Source organism: Leptonotus elevatus, chromosome 3 (assembly GCF_054856555.1).
Source record: "Leptonotus elevatus isolate MCC_2025b chromosome 3, RoL_Lele_1.0, whole genome shotgun sequence".
Taxonomy (NCBI): Eukaryota; Metazoa; Chordata; class Actinopteri; order Syngnathiformes; family Syngnathidae; genus Leptonotus; species Leptonotus elevatus.
In genome coordinates, this window is record NC_141241.1 from 16,390,059 (window position 1) to 16,413,366 (window position 23,308).

The 23,308-nt window shown below is 40.8% G+C and overlaps 1 protein-coding gene across 2 annotated transcripts; it reads left to right on the forward strand.

Moving 5' to 3' along the window:
• The first annotated feature begins 59 nt into the window (after positions 1-59).
• Positions 60-22,427, forward strand: usp10 (ubiquitin specific peptidase 10). Of its 2 annotated transcripts, XM_086071446.1 has the most exons (15): positions 60-330; positions 5,541-5,609; positions 7,408-7,453; positions 8,085-8,144; positions 10,719-11,918; positions 13,540-13,631; positions 14,980-15,089; positions 15,171-15,220; positions 15,296-15,399; positions 15,726-15,825; positions 15,951-16,134; positions 17,052-17,217; positions 17,739-17,883; positions 18,140-18,205; positions 19,682-22,427. In XM_086071446.1, exons 1-15 carry the CDS (start codon positions 310-312, stop codon positions 19,867-19,869), a joined length of 2,601 nt encoding a protein of 866 aa, XP_085927572.1. In that variant the 5' UTR covers positions 60-309; the 3' UTR covers positions 19,870-22,427. The 2 variants fall into 2 exon arrangements, with proteins under 2 accessions (XP_085927572.1, XP_085927573.1); XM_086071447.1 differs by lacking the exon at positions 8,085-8,144.
• Positions 22,428-23,308: the final 881 nt, after the last annotated feature.

Below are 23,308 nucleotides of genomic sequence, written 5' to 3' on the forward strand. Positions count from 1 at the left end.
TTTTATTGTGAAAGGTCAAGCCGCCACCGGAACTATGTGCAGTTATTCGTTGAGCTCCCGCTGGCTGGCCAAACCTCTCTTAGCCGCCTAGCAAGCGAAGAAGACGCTAGATAGAAATGGCGGTGACGGCGAGTCGCACGGCATGAGGTTGCTAAACGGCTTTTACATGGATCGGACACATCTGACTTCTGGGGAAATGACATCGACGTCCAAGTAGGACAACCGTCAAGGCGGCCACCGCTGAGCTACAACGTCTCCCCGGGAGAGTTTTCGCCTTGTCCGACGAGGAGAGTAAATCTCACCGGGAGCATGGCTTCTTACGGCAACCAGGTAGTTAGCCAGCTAACGTTCGTTTTAGACCACACAGCCGCGTAAACGGTTGACAGACACGTTTATTTCCACTTGAGTCGTGTTAAAGCAACAAGTCAGCGGCACGGATGTGTGCATGTATGTTACATTTTGGCTCCTGCTGTCATTGAAGGCGCGAGTGTCGAAAAGTGCTTGCTAATGCCCCCACTAAGCCTCATTGAAACGGCACCAGCAAGCATGGTGAGCTAACAGGCCCCACGTTCCTTTCGTCGAAGGGGGTTGGACGGATTTCTTAACGCCACAGTAAATGACTTTAATTTAATGACTTTTGATCCTCTCACTGTGACACTTTGGACGGCGAGTGTACACGAGTGGCTGCTGTTTATTCCGAAGAGTCAAGTGACACCGAAAAGTGCTGCGTGTTTGTATGGCCCACCTGCTCTGGCTAGCTAGGGGCCTTCCCCCGAGTGCATGTTATCTTATTGACCACTGCTTTCTAGAGAACACAACCGCCGTTCACTATTTCGCATAAGGAAGCGTTTTGTTTAATGTTTGGTAGTTTGTTGTCACATTTAAATAACGCATTCTTTTATGAACGTACTTTCCGTTGACATTAATGGTAGCCAGCTAGTAGCTTTGCACAGGTGGTGTGGTTGAACGTTTTAGAAAAGTAATTATTATTTTTTTTTTTAAAGACTTGAATTGTGACAGTTGATCTGTTTACATGTGCTAAACATTCTGTTTTATATTTAAGGAAAGGGCCACACGCGATGGGTGTCATCGCTGTGGCAGTGGAGGGGAGGGGCGATTTGGTAAAGCCGACGCATCGCATCGCTGACCTTTATTCGGGTTACTCGAGGCAACGGTTAACCCGAAACAAGGTCCACTCGCAGTTTACGTCCATTCTAACACCGCGTTCCTGAATGCGAGAGAGTTAACGACCCTGTGTAGGGTGAGTTCACGTACAGGCTGGTTTTCCACTGAGCATCTTTGGCCCCGTGTGGAAGTTGAACTGCAAAGTTGCCTAAATGTGAACGCACAACTGACATCAAATGACAAAAAAAAACAGGACTCGAAAGCTCTGTTGAGAAATTAATTAGCAAATGTGACAAGACTTCCCAAAATGAATTATTGTACAACACACCAAGAATTTTGAAAGTCAGACGGCTCCTGGAGAAAATCTTTTGTGTGTTGGTGGAAAGCGGCCTTCGCGGCAATGTATTTGTGACATCACATTCAACAAAATCTGGTCAAAAGTGCCTTCAAATTAGGGTAAAACAGTGTAACTTTACTTTTATTTTTAACGTATGCCCTCAACACTTTTGTTTGCAGCTAAAAATATCCACTTATGGGCCGAAATTCTCATGGGTTCTCCAACTCAACATGTTTAAATAACCGCAAATTTTCACGCTTGCCTGAAAAATGCAAATGGCCCATTGCGAGCACAAGACAAGCAGGTATGCTTAATAAAATGAATAATATGAAACTCGTCAAGCAACAAGTACGTTTTTTTAAAATACAACTCAAATTTATTTAGAAAGCACTTTAAAACACCCAATACTGCATACGAAGTGCTGTGCATGGAATAAAAAGCCATCATGGAGTAAGGACGGGTAAAACAAAATGACATAAAATAATTTAATACAAATATAAGTAGGTACGTACATAAAATTAATAATAATTAATACCACAAGATGTGGTTAAGTGAATATGTAAATAATATAAGTATCAATAAATTAATAACAAAATACAGCAGACACCATAAAAAACTGAAACAATACCGAGTCTCATACGGAGTCAAAGCCAAATAATAGAGACGTGTTGTAAAAGTGTTTATAGATAGGTTATGATTCCAGTCCATTCTGAAGGTGTCGGGTGATCAGTTTGCGAAATGTTGACACTAGAGTTTCCCTCGCAGGGTGGAATTAAAAAGCCGCATGGCGTGGGGAGGAAGGGTGGAGCAAGGCAGTGACAGCAGCATGCTACCGAATCTGCATTCTGCCCAGAGACGGTGCGGTGCGATGCAGTGGCTGCTGTCGTATGCCCATGATAGACAGAAGATTCGGCATCCATTTTTATGCCACAGATTTCAGGATGCCCAACTCTGTGCCCACAGCAGAGCCTGGCTGAATTTATTCAGTCAAGACGCATCCATTTTCTTAATGCTAGCATATAGCTGCACACATGAAGGCGCGCTCTAATGTTAATTCCTAGTCTTAAATTAATTTAAAAACTAAGCAAATTAAATAGTTCTCTAAAATGTTCTACTGTAAATAGTTTTCCAAAATTTCAACATAATTTGTTAATTTTATTTATCTCTTTTTTAATTTTTAAAAACAAAATGTGTAGGAAGTTCCCAGTGTCAGCAAGCATCATCTTTCAAAAGTTCCCTGTATTTCACTGAGCGACAAATCTATGCAAAATAGCTCATTTAGAGTATGCAAAATAGCTCATTTAGAGTATGCAAAATTGCAAATTAAGCTAATTTGGGGTGTTTGTCAGGGTTTGTAAAAGGTTTCAAAAGATCTTTGCAGACAGTGAAAAATTGTCTCAATATATTTGAAAGGTCTTTGTGACTATCTGTGAACATCTTACAACACAAATCCTGTTGAAAACCCTAAATTCGCTACGTTCACAAGCATTCACCGCTCGGTGAGATACCAGCTTTATCGGCCTTCAAAGTTGTAAAAAGGCTGATGTGCCAAATATCGGTACCTATAATTGTCCCAGCTGATAATCGGTCTGTCCTTATTATTTACAAATTCAGTATGAAATTGAGAACTGGCATCCTTGAAAGAATACATAGCCATTATTGACAAATGCTGGCTGATCTAAAAGTGTTGTCTAGGAAGTTGTACACCAGCAGACAAACCCGCACTCGTGAAAACATGACCTCTCTCCCTTTGGTGCACCTACTTTGTTGCAAGCTAACTAATTAAATAAGTTAATGAGATTTGGTTATCGGGACCAGTGGAATGTGTGCATTTACAGCTTACTACCCTTGCACGATTATTGTATGCATTATTCAAACACCTGCCAGTGGAATCGCTTGTTCATTAATTCTTGCACCTGCAGTTGATAATATCTATTATATTGTGCATATTATATATAGTACTCCTCGTGATACACTTTTCAGCTATAGCCATAGTGTAAGGTGTAAGTCAGGCTGTTAAGTTGGTGTCCGTGTTTTAGTAACCACATGTTTTATTATTTATCTCAGAGTACATACGGCATTGGCACTGCTACATCCCTAATGTTTAATCTTCTCTACAAAGGTGTTTGTTTTGTGTTCGTATCAGCACTGAATTCTTTAGCTGGTTCTGCCCCCAAATTACGATTTCCGATTTCACACCCTCCAGAGTTCATGCTGGGTCACTCTGTTGATAAAGTGACACTAAAATGCAGGCACATTTTTGCTCCAGAGGTTCAAACAATCACATTAGCGCTGGAGCCGCCCCCCCATGGCAGGTGTGTGCACATGGTTACAATAGAACTATTTCAAAAGAATATTGTACTTGACGAATCTTATAATCCACGAGGAAATGACTTGAAATGTTTTGATACCATATGATACCTGCTCATGAATGTGTGATCTGGTAGTGTGCGTTTGTTTGTGTTGTCCTCGCTAAAGCGGTGAAACGATGCAGATGGCTAATTTGCTGTAATCCTTGGTGGAAAGCAGCAGCAGAGGCAGCTTAGCGAGGTACGCGTGGCACGCCTACAGGGGAAAGCAAAGCGACATTCACCCCGTTGTCATTGTATTAGCCGCCCGAAGCCGTCGGATTACGGCCGGCTATTTGCCGTTTGCCGGAGTGCAATTTCAGCAATGCGAGCCCTCGCGTGGGGCCTCGTTTGTAAAGAGTTCTATATGCTTGACTTGCACTTTTTCTGTGTGCCTCCGTGTTCATGCTCCGCTGTTTTATCGTGGCGATTGAACTAGTGGCGCGTGTGAGCTGGTGTCACCGTTGCACTATGACTGCGTGTATTGCATCTCTATGTGATAGCTGCAAGGTTATTGAAAATAATTTGTTGTAGTGGAAGGAAATTACTTCATGTATTTATTTCCTATTGCACTTTGTAGAGTCCTGAAAGAGAGCTACCTGTCTTTGGTTTAGGCATGGACCAATATTAGATTTTGACTATGGATGCACGGTAATATCGGTGGCCAATAATTAATCGTCAAATATTGCGATTGTGGCTCAAGTTGTGCCCAACTCTTCAACCCCTCCCCTCTCCTATGGTAGTGTTGCATATTTTGTGACATGATATGCGTTTGACCTGGTGTTCACACAAGATGCATCATGGCTACAGACTGCTTGCTTTCCTGTCTAGCTGACTCTCCCTTTCTCCTCCCAAAACCTAACCAGGCAGCATAAAAAATCTTCCCATGATAATTTACTGCACACTTTCTCACAGATCACTTCTCGCAAACCTAACTATTGAAAATGACACAACACTCTTTTTTTTTCTCTTTTTTTTTTTGCATTTTAAAAACCTGACTGTTTTGTTTTGGCAAACTCAAAATGAGTTACTGGTTGTCTTTGAAGCAAAGATATCGTTAAAATTCAGTTTCATGGTGCTTTACACAATGTTTCAATGTATTTGCACATGTTAGACTTATAGTAGGACTCAAAAGTGTATTTGTATTAAAGTTCGTTTTGCAAACAATTATCGGTTATCGACATCGGCACTTACTAAATTATTGGTTTATCATTATCAGTTGAAAATGGCATTGTCAGGATAATCTTACTTCAGTCTTTGACAACATAATTAAACCAGTTAAGGGAGGTTAGTTGCATTTTCAGACTTTAGTTCAAATTCGTGGGCACGTCATAAACTGAGCATCCCCTTGCACTGTGCCACTCACTGTTAAGACATTTTTGTTCATGATTGAACAAGATACTATTGTCCCTGTTTTAGATACTGCACGTAGTAATTGGCAGACACACAAACCTGGGAACTCCTGTTGTTTTTTGTGTGTGTTTTTTCGTGTTCAAGGTTTATGTTTGACACGGCATGACTCAGCAGCACTTGGAGTTGATTTAGCTTTGCTCAGGCCCGCTATAATTGCTAGTGCTGCTAATACAATTTACAATTCTTATTGTGAGTAGACACTGTCGTCAATTGTTCTTCTTTGGCCTCATTTTAAAGCATTTTCTCTTTGAACACAGTAGCTAATATGTCAAATGTTGACTCCCCATCTATCTTATGTTTTTCTTGTGTCTCCGCAGTATATCTTTGGGGAATTCAGCCCTGATGAGATCAATCAGTTCTTTGTGACTCCACGATGTGATGTCGAGGTAAGGAGGGTCAACGATATTTGTGAAATTGTTATTGTGAGGAGAAAACGGTACTTAGTTGATTTAAGTTTTATGTACACTCACCCACGTTGTAGCAGGTGCACAATACTGCTGTAAATCTGTAGGTATGTTGTATTGTTCCTGGCAGCAATGTGTTGGGTCGCCTGAAATACATGCGACTACACACTTATATAGGCACCAGGCACATATTTACATTGGGAAAAAAGTATCTATCCCTGGAAAAAAAATGATATTTTCTCATTTGACTCAAAAATGTACTTGCTCATTTTGTAGTCTGGGCTATTTGATTTGAAAACCCTTATTATTCTGCTGCATGATTAAAATAGATTATGTTACCATCTAGTGGCAGAGAATTAAATTGTACTGTATACATTTCAGGCAAATGAATGAATAAATACACCTTTTTAGTAAGTCATTTTGGCTCCAATTAAATGAAATTAAATAATATTCCTGTGGCAAACTTGATGAGCTCACACTTGGGAATAGGGCTGAACGATTAACTGCATTTGCAATGAAATAGCGGTTTGACAAAACGTGATTACGTAATCGTGAAAGGCTGCGATTTTAAATGCCCATTGAAATGTAGCAGAAATAGAGAAACGGGAGGAGGAGCAGGAAACGTATCATTGTAACTAAAGCCTGGAGCCATAAGTGAATGTAACTTTGGTGAATTTTTTTGGTCTCGTGAGACCTTGACGATTGTCTAACGTAAACCGTTTAATCTGTTTGATCTTGGTTTTAAAACAACACTTCACCGTTGTGAGTTATGACTTTTCGGCTGCCGTAGTGTCGCACGTTTTGTAAACTGAGTGTACACGCAAGTGTGCGGCAGCGGCTAATAAAATTGAGTAGTTCTATATCTTGAGGCTAAATAGGTCTGTATGTGGCCATATGTTGTGTCGTCCGATTTCATGAATGAACATTAGGACGGACGAAATGATTATTGCTCATCATTACTCACTGTCATTTATGTGCTGCCGCCACCCCAGCCTCTATTATACACGCATTGTAGTGTTGGTGAACTAATCAGGTCAAGCGGCGAACAAACAACAACTCTTAAATGACAATTTGCAAGTAACTGTCGGCCATAACCACGCCAGAACACAACAGCTCCGAACGCGCTTGGCTTACCAAAACAACAGTCTGTGTTGCATTCACGGCCTATCCAGACCATTGGAAACTATACAACCTGCGGCCCACCCACAAGGAGTGCTACAGAATGCTAGTGTTTTTTTAAATCAAATTGGAAAATGTTATGTCATATAAGCAGGTATAATTTTACTTTGCCTATACTTTAACGTGTGAATTTACTGAATACTGATTTTTTTTTTTTTTATGTTTATTGAATTTATTTATTGATAAATACAGTGTTTAAAAAGTACCGTGTTTCATGCAACATGAACATTTTGATATGTTGAAGTGGTAAATTGTAACTGTAACTGTAATTTGAAAAAAAACGGATATATAATGGCTTCATTTGCCTTTATCTTAAGATCCTGCAATCTATAATTGATCTGACATTGTTTATTATAAAGAACTTTTTGTTGGGTAAAAAATTCATTGAAAAGGACCCCGGAAAAAAAATCCCATATGATCTCGCAATCGCAATTTTTTGGGGGGGAAATCGCAATTGGATTATTTTCCATAATCGTTCAGCCCTACTTGGGAATCATTCTTCTAACCATGCATCTCTAGTGTGTTATTTCAGAATATCAGTTGTACTTTCTGTCTTTTCAATATAATGGTGCTAATGTGGACTTTCACCCCCTCTTTACAGCTTCCGCCATTCAACGACAAACCACCGTGTGTCAGTCAATCATCCGGTATGCACATTTAACTTACTTTTTTCTCTCTTTTTTTTTTTATTATAACTGATGTCATCGACAGTGTTCAACATGAATAAGATGAGACAACAGATTTGTTTTAAATAAACCTAGTTTCTTTTCAGTATATATATTTTTCCATCAACAGTCCCATATATGTTAATTTAATGTTGTGAAAATTAGTACACATTGACTAGTGTCCAGCGTAATTTTAATTCTAGAAAAATAATGTAATTCAAAATAAAAGAAACAGGTGAGTCTAAACATCAAAATTTTGGATATTGTTCTTGTGTTAATTGCCAAATAAAAGCTTACTTTTCAATTTATGTTGAGTCTCTTAAAAGACGTTTATCACCCACACTATATCAAATTTGGCTTTGAAATTTCAATGCTATTTATATCCAAGGCTGAGATGGTGTCACAAGACTGGGAATGGGGGAGCGTTACATTTTTACCGTGCATCTGTACAAAATGTATTTTCAGTTAAAGATATCAATAGATGTACATCTTTTATTTTAAGAAGATGTGAAAAGAATCCTAAATGAAAGCCACCATATAACAGCCACATAAAAAAAAAAAGACTTATTTGCACATGACTGTTGTTTTAACTTGATTTGTATTGACTATTTAGGAGGTTACTGCACTCCTGCTGTACCATATATATTGGAGTCAATGGGACTGCAGGGTTGCGGTGAGTGGAGCAGCCGGACACACCGTGGCTTAACTCGCTGCTGTGCGTTTTGCTGTCAAACTTAAACAAAAACCAAAATGAAAAAATATCCAGCCTTCATAACTGGTGGCTTCCTAAACCTTGTGCCTGTATTCTTGCTCTTGCCTGTTGGTCAAATCTGTAGAGCTTTGCATGCTCAAGATCCTGTTCTGTATCTTATCTTCTCTTGCATAATATGCATTTCACCTCTGCAAGGCCCCAAGGTGATTTTGGGGAAGAATTGATTTTAACAAATTGACTTGCTCTCTGGGCGTGTTTTCTTTTTCTTTTGGTGTGTTCATAACACCTGTCATTGAGGTTCAACTGCATTGTACAATTACAGCGTGTGATTTCAGTCTTACTAACAGAGAGGGCCTTCTCTTATCTGAGCAGGCAACTGCAGTCTTCACGCCCTGTTGACTATTGGAGGACACTGCTTTGTGTACTTTGCGTTACCAGTTTGCTTAGTCATTACAACGAAGCAGTTTTCCTAATTTGCACGCACTAATATTTCTTTTGTTCGTTCACTTTTTTAATATTTTGCACCGTATATTTACACAGCAGCTATGCACTACATTCTAACTACAGAAATGTACATAGATTTTTATTGTGGATTATTTTAGTTTGTGATTAAAAAAAAAACATGAAAAAAATCTGAGGTAGGTTTTAATTAAGTACTGTATATTCAAAATTTATGCTATCATTAGCCGGGTTTACACGGAGCCATGTATTCTGATTAGGATCAATCTGAATGACTAAACTGATTTAAAATGCTCCATATAAACACATCAATCGGATTAAAAATGCTGAATCCAAATGGAGTTGCAGCGAGCATCATGTAAATAGTTCAATCGGAATAGCCAGGCTGCATTCGGTCTGTGCAATGCTACGCTGTCTTGGGTGTTTATGCAATTTAAAATGGCGGCATCTTATTAAAAGCTCGCCTGTGATGATAAAACTAGTTTTAAAACACTGGGCACTTTCATTTTTATCAAGATGTTGCTTTGTTGCACTACTGTGCTAAATCAGTCTTGATAAATCAAGTGATATTTACATCGATTTCCATGCGTCCCACGGCTGTAACATGGCTGATCTGATTATCGTAGTGGAGCATGTAGAATGGCAGTAATGCATCACGTCACACTTAAACAGGTGACCACATATCTTCATTTGGAATGACAAAAAAGTCTCCATGCAAACCCGGCTACTTTTGTGCTGTCATAGTTTGTATTACAAATATTCAGTCTCTAAAAAGATTTTCTTTTTTCACATTTCTGAAATACTTAAAATACTTGAAAATGACACTGAGCCATTTTCAGGAGTAAAAAGTTAGCATTTTGCCCAGAATTAATTTGATAACTACATTCTTTTTTGTATACAATTATTACATTTAAAAACGAATTTTTCCACTTGCTGTCGACTGCAGATTACATCACCTGTGCTGTGGAAAGGTTATGACCAATCATGGCTCACCTGTTTTCTGGGTTTGGTCAGCAAACTGAGCTATTAATGGTCGTTACCTACTTCCTCTGCACTGGTGATGTCATCTTCAATCGACAGCAAGTGAAAATTTTGTTTTTAAAGGTATTCTACATGAAAAATAAAGAAGTTATCAAATTCATTTTGGACAAAATATTACCTTTTTACTGTTTAAAATGGCTCAATGAGTCAAGTATCCCTTTAAGCTTCCCAGGCAGTGCTTTTGGTTTGTTTGTTTTTAAATATTTTTTTCTGGTCAGAAACATTTACAGGTGTATCTCAATAAATTAGAATACAAGTGGTGCAGATGGATGGTCATAATTTGTCACTAAAGTTGTTTAGTGTTTTAACGTTTTAAGTAGTTGATATATGAAGTTTTAACAGCGAGACAGAATAATACTTAATGCTCTTTTTCCTCTGTGAAAAACAAATGTACCTTCTGCATGTCAGTTTTGAAACTCTTACTTGTTTCTGTTTGTAATATACATCCCCCTGGTGGCCAAGGCCTGCACAACAGAATAAAAGCAATACAGCTTAGAACAAATTTTGATTATAATATTGTTAGCCTAATAGGATAATTGCAATTAAAAAAAAATAATCCGAAAAGTTAAAAAAAACACACAGAGTCAAATTGCCTCAGATGATTATCACAAATTGGATGATTCAGAATCTACACAGATTTACAGAGTAAAAACTTTTAGCAAGCACATTGCCAGACAGTAAGTTTAAAATGACTTGGGCAATTGTGCTCTTAGGCTAACAATATTCCAATTTATTATAGTGAATTTAAGGTTTTTGTTATCTGGCAGCCATCATTAACATAATAAATGAAATACAAAAAATAGAAACTTTTTTCATTCACTAAATTGATTTCCTGAATTTAATGACGGTAACGAATGAAATTGACATCAATCGATATTTAGATTTATTGAGATGCACCTGCACCTAAGCCAGGTTTCATAATTGGCTTTTTTATGTACTTCTTTGAGCTGTACTTGAAGCTTCAAATTACTTGACTTAATTTATCTTTATAAATGTGCCTAATTGATGTGTATGTCTGTATAATGTTATCTGCAGGAGATGACTTTCAGCGCATTAAGTTTGGTGTTGATGAGGTCATGGACTCCAAGCCCGTCGTCTGCGTGAACGACTCTTTGTACAAGGTGTCGAGCACCCTGAACCCGCAGGCTCCCGAGTTCATCCTGGGCTGCCAGTCGGCCCAGAAGACCCAACAGACGACTCAGGCGGGCGCCGCCCCAGACGGAAGTCACTTCAACTCTGAGGACGTGCCCGACTCTGAGGCCTCGGCCCTGGATAATCATCAGGCGTGCCAGGACGTGGACGGGCTGCCTGGTGGCCTGGGACAGCGAGAGAGGAAGAAAAAGAAAAAGCGGCCCCCGGGGTACTACAACTACCTGGACCCATCAGTGGGCTGCAACAACAACAACAACAACAGCAGCAGCAGCAGCAGTAGTACTGTAGATGGGACGCCTGTGACAGCACTCGTGAATGGACACGCACTCGGCGTCTCGCAGCACAGTGCCGAGGATGCGGACTGTAAAACTTTATCGGGGACCGGCCTTTCTTCTCCGAGCGCCGTCTCCACGGCGACAGCTGCTCCGACAGCCACATCCACTGCCAATCAGAGGACTTGTGATAGCCCTGATGACTTGTCGTCGGACTTGGGGGCTGCCTCTTTATCAGATGGCAACAATGCAATTTCTCCCTCTTCGTCCTCATGTCAAAGCAGAAGCATGACTGAGGGACCAAGGACTGCAGATGAGCAGCCAGATCCTTTGGCTCCACAGAGCCCCGAACTTTCAGATAGTCCACAGAGCCCACGGTCCAAGTCGCCTCTTCCTGCTTCTTCTGTTACGACTGCTGAATCGGAGGGAGGGGAGGTGGCAGAGAGTAACGGGCTGGCGGAGTCCGCCACTCCTGTTGGTGCAGATGGACACAAGGAAGACGGTGAGAGTGACGATTTGACCCAGCAGGTCTCTCCGCACTGTGGTGCTGCCCAAACGGCGGCGGCGGAGTTGTCTCATTTGCCTGCAGTTCCGGCCCCTCCTACTACCAACCCCCCCAAATCTTGGGCTAGCCTTTTCCACAACTCTAAGCCACTTCCTGGTAGCCCTCCGGCCTTTGTGGAGATTAAGAATGCCGTAGAAGTTGCTGCCCCTCCCCTCCTTACACCAGAGACACCTGAGGAGAAACCTATTGAGGGCAAAGACGGCCCTGTCCATGTATCTGAGGATCCTATGGCTCCTAAGCTTGCAGGTATTCTGTGAAGATGCTTCATGTTGCTGCTGTACAAAAACGCACCCTGTATGTAAAATAGGAAAAACTATGTGACATTTCAGCACATTAGTAGGACAACCTTGGCTAACCAGTAGGACTATAACATGTTTCACTATTGAGACACAACTGTGGACCAGATGACATTTGTTTGCTACTAGTACTACTCGTGAAACCCTAGATGTAATATTTTGCAATCTCACTAGTAGTCCTAGTAGCACTACTGGTGATGCTTTGGTTAACAAGTACCGGCAGTATTTTATGCAGTTAAGAATTTTAGCAGCACATTTGAGCACACGACAGATAATTGCTGACATGTTACTAATACTAGTGAGGCTAAACAGAAAAAGTTGACATCAGTGTGCTACAACTTCTACTACTGGTGATGCTGGAAGGTATGCCAAATTTGTCCTACTAGTGTGCAGAAATAAAAATAAAAATGCTAGTAGCATATGGAAAGCTGCTTGAGCACGTTTTTGATAGCCTTCCCTTGATATCCATCGGTTGGACTAGTACGCCAAAGGTGGGAATAATTTTACTAGTAAGACACAGTTGTTCTATTAGTGTTCCCTTGTCGTTCTGCTAGTGCGCTGAATTGTTCTGCTTGTGAGGATAACGAGTGTACTCGCACCTGGACCTTGAGTTAGAAAAAGGGTAGTGAATAAATGCAGTAGTAGCTGCCTGCTCAACTTTGATTCTCACATTAAGACATGCGATATCTTTTTGACCACATGATGGCAGTGTTTGTCCAAGTTTATGAGCTGCCAATGAGAGAGCGGAGGGGAAAGGGGAAGGTTTTTTTTCCACAACTGTTAGCAGGTGTGTATGCTGAAGTGGGTGTATATAATATAATGTATACAATAAGGACATAGAGAAAGAAAAGGAGCACTTTTGAGTTATTTTGTATGCACTTGATGTACACGTTTCATCATTGTGGGTCATAGTGTTTTGGTTTGTTTTTTGGTCCAGTGTGTAAAATGACTTTTTTCGCTGCATGTTTAAGACTGGACAAGACAATGCTTGGGAAAACAAGGAAATGTGTACTTGACCTTGTTTTTGTTTTTAAGTTCCTCTCTGGAGCATTTTCAGTGTCGGAAAGGCTCACAGACGGCTTTAATTTGACTCTGATACCCAGGAACATATTTGTAACCATTACCACAAAACAGAACTTTAGTCTGTATGTGATTTCAATTTTACACAATTACTGTATTGCAAACCAGATGGTTTGTTTTTGTGACTGGTATGAAAGTGTTGTCCCATTATGATGCTTGTGGTTTTCTAAGTGAAGTGAGTCTTTGGTTTATGAATTAGTTTTGTTTTAGAACGAAACAAAAAGTTGAGGTTGTCCAAATACCCCTCCTCCTCCCCAAATCATCTCGCCCTGTCCACGTTACCATGGGAGCTGTGTTTTAATGGCAGTCTCCCTTCCTAGGCGTGGTACAGCATAATCTTGCTGCCGGTCATACGTCTCTTATGTTGCTGTCACAAGAGGCATGGCTGGAAGAAGGAACATGTTACAATATGAGAACATCTGATTGCATGTTGCTGATGAAGCGTAAACAAAGCCTACCTATTTAAGCTTGTTGTCTGTTTGAATCCCCAGAACTTATTGAGAATGTGAAGTTGATACATAAACCAGTGTCTTTGCAGCCGAGAGGACTCGTCAACAAAGGAAACTGGTGCTACATCAACGCTGTATCCTTTCAACATCTGCTTTCATAAATGTGTAATAACACTATTTACCCTTTTCTTAGTAGCACTGGACAATTAAACAGGTTGTTGTGTGTTTGGTTTCATACAACATTTACAGTGTTAGAGGTTTACATTGTTCTTTAGGCTTTGTTTAAATGTGTTAGGGAGACCCATCAATTTGTACACCTACATAAGTGCCTACCTCTTGCATTGCCCTGATTTATTTGTACCAAAATGTACAATGTCTCATGGGATTGTGTGAACTAAACATACAATAACTGTTTGTCATTCAATGATGACCAACTACTGTCCTACAGCAAATTAGTGTGATCATCAGGTTTGCTGCGGGAAATTATGTTCACTTTATTTCTAGAGCACTTTCAAAAAGAAGAAACCACAGCTGAAACAAACTGCTCTGCATAGTAAAGATTGCTAATAAAACATATCACTGACATGCAGAAACATCCCTATGTCAAAATTTGACAAATCATACTATTGGTCAGTTACCAACGTTAATGATTCAAATATGTGTGTGTGTTTTTTAAAGGATTTCCTGAAAGGTGTTGGTTTTAGATGGATATGTCCCAATCACATATTTTTGCACCCGAGTCAGGTCACTTGATTTTGAGTACCTGCTGATACAGAGTTCTGATCGATATCGCTGCAATGAAGAATAAGACCAAATCCAAATTGGCTCGATTGTCTCATTTATTTTCCAATATGATGCTTTTATTTTTTTATATATATGGCTGTAAATCGGCAGTGGTTCAAATCAAGCAAATAACTCCACTATTCTTGACTTTTGAAATTAAGAACATTTAAAAAATACAATATTTTTCACATACTGATCATCTGAAAATCACGTGATCGGCCCTGATTTCTGATAATGTTGATCCGATCAGGACAACTGTCGTGAAATGTAAAAAATGTAACCAATGCTAGCAATAAAACACAATAAATAAATAACAATAGTATTAAATAAAATAAAATGTCTAATTAAAATATGCTTCTTTACAAACTAACTCCTGTGTCTTAGAAGAAACCATAAGTCCTTATATTGACTGCCTGTTATTATTCCACCACGTGGCAAATGGGACACAATTCACCTGTGTATCCACCTGTTGCCTTTCATACAACAGAACTTGTGCCATAAATGCACATAGTTAATTTTATGACTAAATTGAGATGGATTTGTCAGTATTTCAGTATATTTTTTATGACTGCTTTGGTCTGGTGGTGTGCTGTGAGATTTTTCAAATAAAATCTGTCCTTGGCTCCAACTTTGGGGAAACACTGATCTCAACCATCTTCTCACATTGCCAGTTTTTCTTTCCTGACTCGAAGCCCTCAGACTCTGCAGGCCCTGATCGCGTGTCCCCCCATGTATCACCTGATGAAGTCCATTCCTTTGCACAGTGAAGCACAGAGACCGTGCACCTCCACGCCCATGATAGACAACTTGTGAGTAACGTCATCATCCTGCCATGGCGTTGACTAAATGCGCTTTGCTAACTGGTGGCCTTTTGTGTCTTTACTATCAAGTGTGAGGCTGGTGAATGAGTTCACAAACATGCCTGCTAAACCCAAACCCGGTAAGATGCTTTTTCTGAAGATGGTTTGACATCATTTCTTCTCTTGTCAACACTTACCCAAATCGTTGTCCACAGCTGTTGGTGATAAGGCGGTGAAAGACATTCGGCCGGGCGTTCCCTTTGAGCCAACGTACATTTACAGACTCCTCACACTCATCAAGTCCAGTCTCTCGGAAAAGGTAGGCAGCCTCAAGATCTCTGACTTTGTTGTATCAAGGTGTTGCATATTTGCGTTTTTTTTTTTTTTCATGATCTCTGGAACACTCAGTGCTAGAAGACAGTGTTCTTAGTTTTCCAAAATGCACACTTTTAATTACAATTTGACAAGGTGTGGAAATATAAGCATTAAATTTGCTGAATCCAGCAGTTCCTCAAAACCTATTTTCTTGCGAATTGTACGAAAACACAACAAATTAACTGTGTGTTTGTATTCACTCACCTTGACGCGAAGAGTGTTCTATGACGGTAGGCATTCTTGTTTTAATTGGTGCTGACATGCTTCCAGGGTCGACAGGAAGATGCAGAGGAGTATCTCGGCTTCATTCTTAACGGGCTGCACGAGGAGATGCTGGCTTTGAAAAAACTAATCTCGCCACAGGAAGAGAGTAAGCACCTTTGACAGACTGTTCAATTGATGAGAGACAATGATGTGGCGATTTTCAGTAAATAAACAGTCACATGATCATCTCGTGCCCTTCTCATTTCTTTTCTTCTTTTTTTTTTTGAGCAGAAGTCGTCCCCACAACCAACGGCCCAGACTCGCTGCCAGGTGTGGAGGAAGACAACGCCGACAAGGACGAAGAAGGGAGCGAGGACGAGTGGGAGCAAGTTGGCCCCCGCAACAAGACTTCCATCACCCGCCAAGCTGACTTTGTCCGCACGCCCATCACTGACATATTTGGAGGACACATTAGGTACGCGGACCAAACCAAATCTAAAATAGCGGCGCGGCTTTTGCGAATGTCTCATGAGAGAAGGCGTGTGGTATCCACCCACAGACACTCTTAACCTCTGGCCCGCTTGAAAGGCAAGCCCCAAGAGTGGGCGAAGCTGCTCTTGATAACATGTTGTATGAGCTTCTGGTCTGGCACAGTCCACATTATTTTCTCAACATTGTTTTGAAGCAGAAAAATAGAACGTGGGGGCGTATATTTGTCTGCTCTTTTGCTCTCTATGGTTATTTTGGACACTTGTAAGTGTAATTTAGGGAATAATTTCTTGCCCCATGACAATCTGGTTGTCACGTGATCTTTCATTCAGTATGTAGCTGTTAATGCAGGGGGGGTTCCAAAAAATGTCCTTTCTAGCCATTTCTCACATTACTCATTCAATTTTGTTAAGGTGTTTATTGACAGATACAAGCGTTAAATTAAAGTTCAGTAAGTTAATAAGAATTTCATGGCGTAAAAGAAAACAGTCCTCACTTATTCTAGTCTACTCATTCCTTCAAGTTCACAAATGTTTAAACTGGTTTCTGTCATTTTCCAAACAAGACTTATAATGCAGACCAGTGGATTGGACAACACTGAGCAACATTTAATTTGGAATTGCACAAATCTTGTCGTCCAATATCTTTCATTTTAAACTGTTGCTGGTTTTGTGCGGTGGGCCGATTAGATTCTGACTATGATAATCGAATTAACAAAAATATTGCTGATATCGCTGTATTAATATTACAGCTGTATAATGGCCTTTTTTTGAACTGTTTGTATAAATAAAAACAGCATCTTATTTTATTTGCGAGACAAAATGGAAAATATTTGCTATAAAATGTGATTGTCACTCCATGACCCGAATTGTTATCTGACCTATTGTTCTGCTTGTGCATCAGGTCGGTGGTTTATCAGCAGAACTCCAAGGAGTCTGCCACATTGCAGCCTTTCTTTACGCTGCAGCTCGATATCCAGTCGGAGAAGGTCCGCACGGTCCAGGAGGCCTTGGAAACACTCGTTGCCCGAGAGTCGGTCCAGGGCTACACTTCCAAAAGCAAGCAGGAGGTATGAAAGAAGTACCACACGTGGATGCTACGTTGCTGTTAGACATCACTAGAACCACTGCTGGTACTATTCTTGGCTTACACACAGTTTTAGTTGGCTCATTTGTCAGTAAGACAAAAATGCTACATCGTTTCCAACCTGTTTTTTGTTAAATTTTAACGGGAGTGACTGAGATTTGTTGTCCTCTAATTGTTCTTCAACATATGCTGGGGTTTTTAGAGGGGGCTGCTTAAGGTTATCTTCATTTTGGGTTGACTTCAACCTGCTGCTGCAGACGCACATGTTGTTAAATGCCTCCAAAACACCAAAATGATTTACAAGTCATCACTTGGCGAGGTCGAAATGTTCTCTTCTTTTCTCTCGTGTTGCCTTCTCTCTTATTTGCAACACTTTTTATTGCATTTTATCTTAAGTTCCACGCTTATAAATCTGCGTCACCCAAACTGTTTTCATGGTCTGGGACAAATCTCGTTACCCTCACAATTAGTCATGATTGCGCACACTTTTATCCCTCGTGTCAGATTGAGGTCAGTCGGAGGGTGACTTTGGAGGAGCTGCCCCCCGTCCTGGTGCTTCATCTCAAGAGATTTGTCTTTGAGAAGACTGGAGGCTGTCAGAAAGTCAACAAGATCATCGAGTACCCCGTTGATCTGGAAATAAGCAAAGGTATGACTGTTTTAATAGACCACGGTCCTCCTTATAAAACCTTTTATTGTAAGCTTTATGTGCCAGACACCTCAATAAATCCAAGCTTTTATATTTATGTGCACAACTCTTGAATGACTACGTAGTCTCTACGTTTTGTTTACGCGCCTATTTTCAAGCACCGACGTCCACTTTGTTGGCTGCCAATAACGACGGCAATAGAACATGATGCAACTCAACAAAGTTTGTACTTAGCCTTTCTTGTGAAATCCTGCAGACCTCCTGTCTTCTGGGGTGAAGAGCAAAGTTGTGAAAGGCCAAAGAACGTACAGGCTCTTTGCAGGTGAGTTCAGCGACTCTTTGTATTCATTTTGTAACAGGTTGCAGTTTTATTTGACTCGCGTTCAGATGTTGTATTCGGAGCACTACTTTTTAACACTGGCCAGAAATGATCTCTTTCTTCCATTTCAATGACTGATCCCCCCCTCCATAGATTCTAAACGACTGATAACAGTTGGTTTCAGATGATGTTTTTATTGGCGCCTGAAATTTGACATGCCATTGGCAACCGCCAATCCTTTACAAAATTATCACAGCTTAATGGATTTTTGAAATGTGAGAACCCATACATGACAAAGATATTTCTGCTGCAGTACTAAGACTGACCTGTGAGAGGTAGTGTGGTGCCACATGGTATCAGAGCTGCCATAAAATAAGATAAGATGCCAGACTACTTGTTAGCTTATTGGCTAACTATGTTTTGGTTGCAAACACTTGCCATAATTTATAGTGAATGACTTATGTTATATAAACACTCAACACAAACAGTTGCTCTGTTTTTTGCCACGCAAGCTCGCTTATTGGCGATTGTTTCATTTTACGTCACAATCATGGAGTCAGTGACTCTGCTGCACTACAGGATAATCAATATAGTTACCATCAAGTTATTGGTTTGTTTGTACCCACTTTATGGGAAGCCTCAGAGAATTTATTCGATATCATCTTAAATGTCTGTGTACTATTACGCTCTTTGTCCTCACTAGTTTGTCAATTCAACGCACTGGAAGGACGACTAAAGTCGCACTAAGAGTGTATTGTCCTATTTGAATGTAAAGCTGTCATACAACATTGACATACTAGTAGGACAACTACACGTTACTAGTAAGACAAACCTGTGCACTAGTTGACATCTTCGTGTTACTGTTACTACTATATAAATGCCAGGTTATTTTTTTTTTTTTATGTCACGAGCCACTAGTAGTACAGAACACAGTTGTCAACTAGTGGAGTTTTCCTCACTAATGACATGGAGTTGCACTACTAGTGAAGCCAAAGAGCATATTGGTAAATTGCCCTAAAGCTTTAATTTAAATGTTGCCCTTTGAGTTTGAGCATGTATACAATATCCTTGAGAATAATTTTAGTATGGCTCGGGTACACTAGGAGAACAGCTGTCTTAAAAGGGGTTTTCCTCTACTGCCTTCTGCCACTGTACTAAATGTTTCCAACTGTGGACATTACTAATGAGCAATTTGGTGTGACTGTTAGGGTCTACTATTTGGGCCTAGTACCTTCGTGTTAATCATGCAGTACAGTTTAGTTGAATGTTAGTAGGCCAAAAGTGTTCAAAGTGGGGACAAAATTTCTCTTTAAGACACAACCTTTATACCAATGTGCTTAATTGTCTTACTGGCGAGGACCAAGTACTTCATATGAATTAAATGCTCAAACGGCTTTCCACATGCATTACTGTTTATCATCTTGCTCAAATTCAGAAAGGAGTGCTTTAAAAAGCCATGTTTGCCTTTGTCCCCGACAGTGGTCTATCACCACGGGAACAGCGCAACAGGCGGTCACTACACCACGGATGTCTTCCACATCGGTCTTAACGGCTGGCTGCGCATCGACGACCAGGCAGTGAAGGTGATCAACCAATACCTGGTGGTCAAGCAGATTGCAGAGCGCACGGCTTACCTGCTGTACTACCGCCGCGTTGACCTCTTGTAGGCGCGCATGCACATACATACACGCACACACGCACATCGCCAGCGGAGCAGGCGACAAGCAAACATGCACATGCACGCACACACCCATACACACATACACATACATGCCTAACACAGCTCCCCTCATCTTACATGTGACACACACAAACACACATGTGGAACATATGATGAACAGGAACACTGCCCGACTTTGTTCTGTTGCAAGATTTTCCTCCTCTTCCCTCGTGCCCCTGCTTCCTTGAGAGCCAGCTTTTCCAGCACCTCTTCCCAAGAGGAGACACAAGTTGCATTCACCAAGAATTCCTTGCAACGGTTCGCTCTTCTCTGTGCACCACTGCTGTCGTTTTCTGTTCTTCTCAACGAAAAAAAGAAAAAAAATGTAAAAGAATAGCCGGTTCAGATGGAGAACTGCGAACTGGACTGCTGTGGTATCTTCTCTCCACTGAGCGGAACCACCCGGAATTATCAGTGTTGCCGTTTTTCATTAGGAGAGCCACAGTGAAAAGGCCCGTTTTTGAATGAGCGCATTGACCAGGCCTAGCACCAGCATCATCATCATCATCAATCATCATCCTCCCAAGCCTGCTCGTCTCCTCTTCCTTACAGGTACAGGTTATGCTCTCGCACACATCGAAGGCTGGGCTCCACGGAATCTGAAGTGAACACTCTCTGGGCCTTTATGTCTACAAAGAGTATCTAAACAAAGTCTTTATTGCGCTTTAGAGTTTAAGATGAGCTTTCTGTGCACAAAGTATGAACTGATGATTATAATGTGGCAGGCATATTTGCAACTATTTAGACTAAAATGTCAAAAAAAAAAACACGCAGTCCTGAAGGACTTTGCTTGTTTTTAGATTGTTTGCACTGGAGATGGTAACTAATCAAAAAATAGATTCCACTGCAAGAGCTGCCCTCGTTTACTTTGTACAATTCCTTTTGGATCCATTCGTCGTCGTCATTTGTATTGCCCCCGGTATCCAGGCGGCTCGTCGGTGTGTCCGAGCCAAAGCACCCATCCAACCCTTCCCCCAGTAACTCAGCTGTGGGAACAGGGGTGTCAGCCTTAGCTTCAATCTGTGATCTTTTCCCCACCCGGATCGGGTGGGCATGTTGAAGTCGCACGTTCGCGGTGCGTTGAAGGGTGCGGGAAAAAAGTAGGCCACACCAGTGCTCAGACATGTGCACAATTGCGCACGCATACACAAATGGAGATAGTGTTTGCTTTTGTTGAAGATCAGATTTTATTTCTTTTTTTTTCTTTTTTTTTTTGGCGTAATTCATTGACTGACAATTTTTGTTTGTGCGACCTACTAAAATGTTAGTTTTTGTTTCGGTCACTTATAAGATGCCCCTGCGTTTTTGCTCCCCTCTGACTTGCGCTTGCATTTGAATTGGATGATTTCAAAGGAAAAGACACAGGCTAAAGCACAACGATGAATAAAGATGTAGTTCTTTGCGCCATACTTAATTCATTTTCTCTCACGCGCACAACCACTTTCGCCAACATCGCATCTTATACCAAGTACGCGACGAGTTTTATTCGAGTGCACCCCGTGACCCCAAATTAAACAGTCATTAAAGTCTCTGTAAAGTGGAAAGAGTTTTGATGAGTGCTGTCAATAACTTTGAATTTGAATGATTAAAAACAAGCAAAAACAGTAAGTGTATATAATAAAACTTCAAATTCTTAAAAAACAAAAAAACAAGCAATTGTCTCTGCTCACAAATGCTGCAAAATCCATAAAACTACACCCTGCTGAAAAATGAATGCTACATAGTCTAGCATCTTCTTTTATGATTACACATCCCTACACCTATCGCCACAAAAATCAACTGAAAGCCTACAGTGGATGGAATATATCCCACCAGGTTGTTATGGGGCTTTGCACCTGGCACTAATAGGCGCTAGCCACCAGCTAGTTAATGTTAATGAACTCATATTTGGACCATAATCAGTGATTCCAACTGGTGAGCGGACGTTTGTCACGCAGCTGCCCCCAAATTATTGGCCAAACTGAAATAGTAGAAAAACATTAACAGTATTCTATCTCCACACTTCGGTTCTTCTTAGTTCAAATCTCTGAATTCACTTAACAGGGTCTTTAAGGTAGCTTCTGAATTCAACACTTATTTTAAGACAAATTTAGAGGATCTTGGGGGTTTTAAAGTTTAAAACCTTTGCCAACGAAACCAAAGGACACCATATTGGACCCCTGCTTATTTTTAAGAAACGTTTTTGGCTGTCTTCATCTCCTGTGCTCAAATTGTACTGCAAGCTTTGTAGTGCTTCTTCCCAAACTGTGACACAGATCTTCATTTGCATATTTATTCCCCAAAGAATCAGAAGAATGTCAGGACATTTGGACTTTGATACGGACATCGTGAGCTTTCCAATTGCTTCATGTGTGTCGTTGGTCTGAGCTCCTAACACTATTGTTTGTCTGCTGGGGTTATACAATATCTTTTGTCTTTTGAATTTCAGGCCTCCGCCATTCTATTTTGTTTGTTGTTCGAATAAAGGATTGTGCAAAAAGCAGTTTGCTAATAATGACATGGAGACAGAGGCGTCTTTGTCATCTTTCGAATTCCTCGCAAACAATGGCGAGTTTCAGCTTTAGGGCGCATGCTGTCAATATGTGGTGTTTGTCGCAGGTTGGAGACTGTGGTGGGACTGGCTTGCCTCGCCGTGCGCGCTCGGTCCTGCGGCGCAGCTTGCCTCTGCATAATGGAAAGCAGACCCGTCATTGAAAAATCTGCTAGGTCTGCTTGTTTTCAACCCCTCCTTCCTCACCATGACTAGGCCCTTCTTGAAAACGTGAACGCTCTGCGGCAGATTGTGGAATAGAAAACTTGCCTTGACTACTGTATGGCTTTTCTGCACTAGAGGACATCTAGCCTGGCAAGCCATACAGAAAGTGGGTATGGACAGGCGTCCATAGACATAGGCACCGGGCCAATCAAATGTCTATTTGTGTGACGTCGTCTTAGTGAGCAACGTCATTCTTCCAGTTTTTCCCGCAACGACGACATAAGTCATTCACTACTGTCTCTCTTCAGCTGGATGTTGGATTTTTATTCCGTCTCCGCAAAAACAAAACATAATTCAAAGAGTTGCTTTTCTGACGTCACTACGCTCTTCTCTCATTTGCTCATTCCACTGTCTGTTAACTCAGGTTTGCTCAAAGCCGCGAGTGAGTCTGGATTTCCAGGCTAGATTACATCTGCATATAGTTGTCACAATAATTCATAAACACAGTTTTTCTTTTCTGAACTTTTGAGTGCACGTACACATATTCAGTGTTCCGGAAGCTTTTGTCAAGAAGCTTAAAGCGGCAAAATTCACCACTGGAGTTTGGTCCTATATTATATATTATCACGATATGAAGGTCACAATACGATAATTATCGCGATATTGTGGAGAGGTTGGCAATACAAAAAAG

What these genes read in the sequence shown, in the direction of transcription:
- usp10 (XM_086071446.1), top strand. Translation starts at nt 310, where the DNA reads ATGGCTTCTTACGGCAACCAG. An exon ending in TGGCTTCTTACGGCAACCAG is followed by an intron (nt 331 to 5,540) that starts GTAGTTAGCCAG and finishes GTGTCTCCGCAG; the next exon opens with TATATCTTTGGGGAATTCAG. An exon ending in CTCCACGATGTGATGTCGAG is followed by an intron (nt 5,610 to 7,407) that starts GTAAGGAGGGTC and finishes CCCTCTTTACAG; the next exon opens with CTTCCGCCATTCAACGACAA.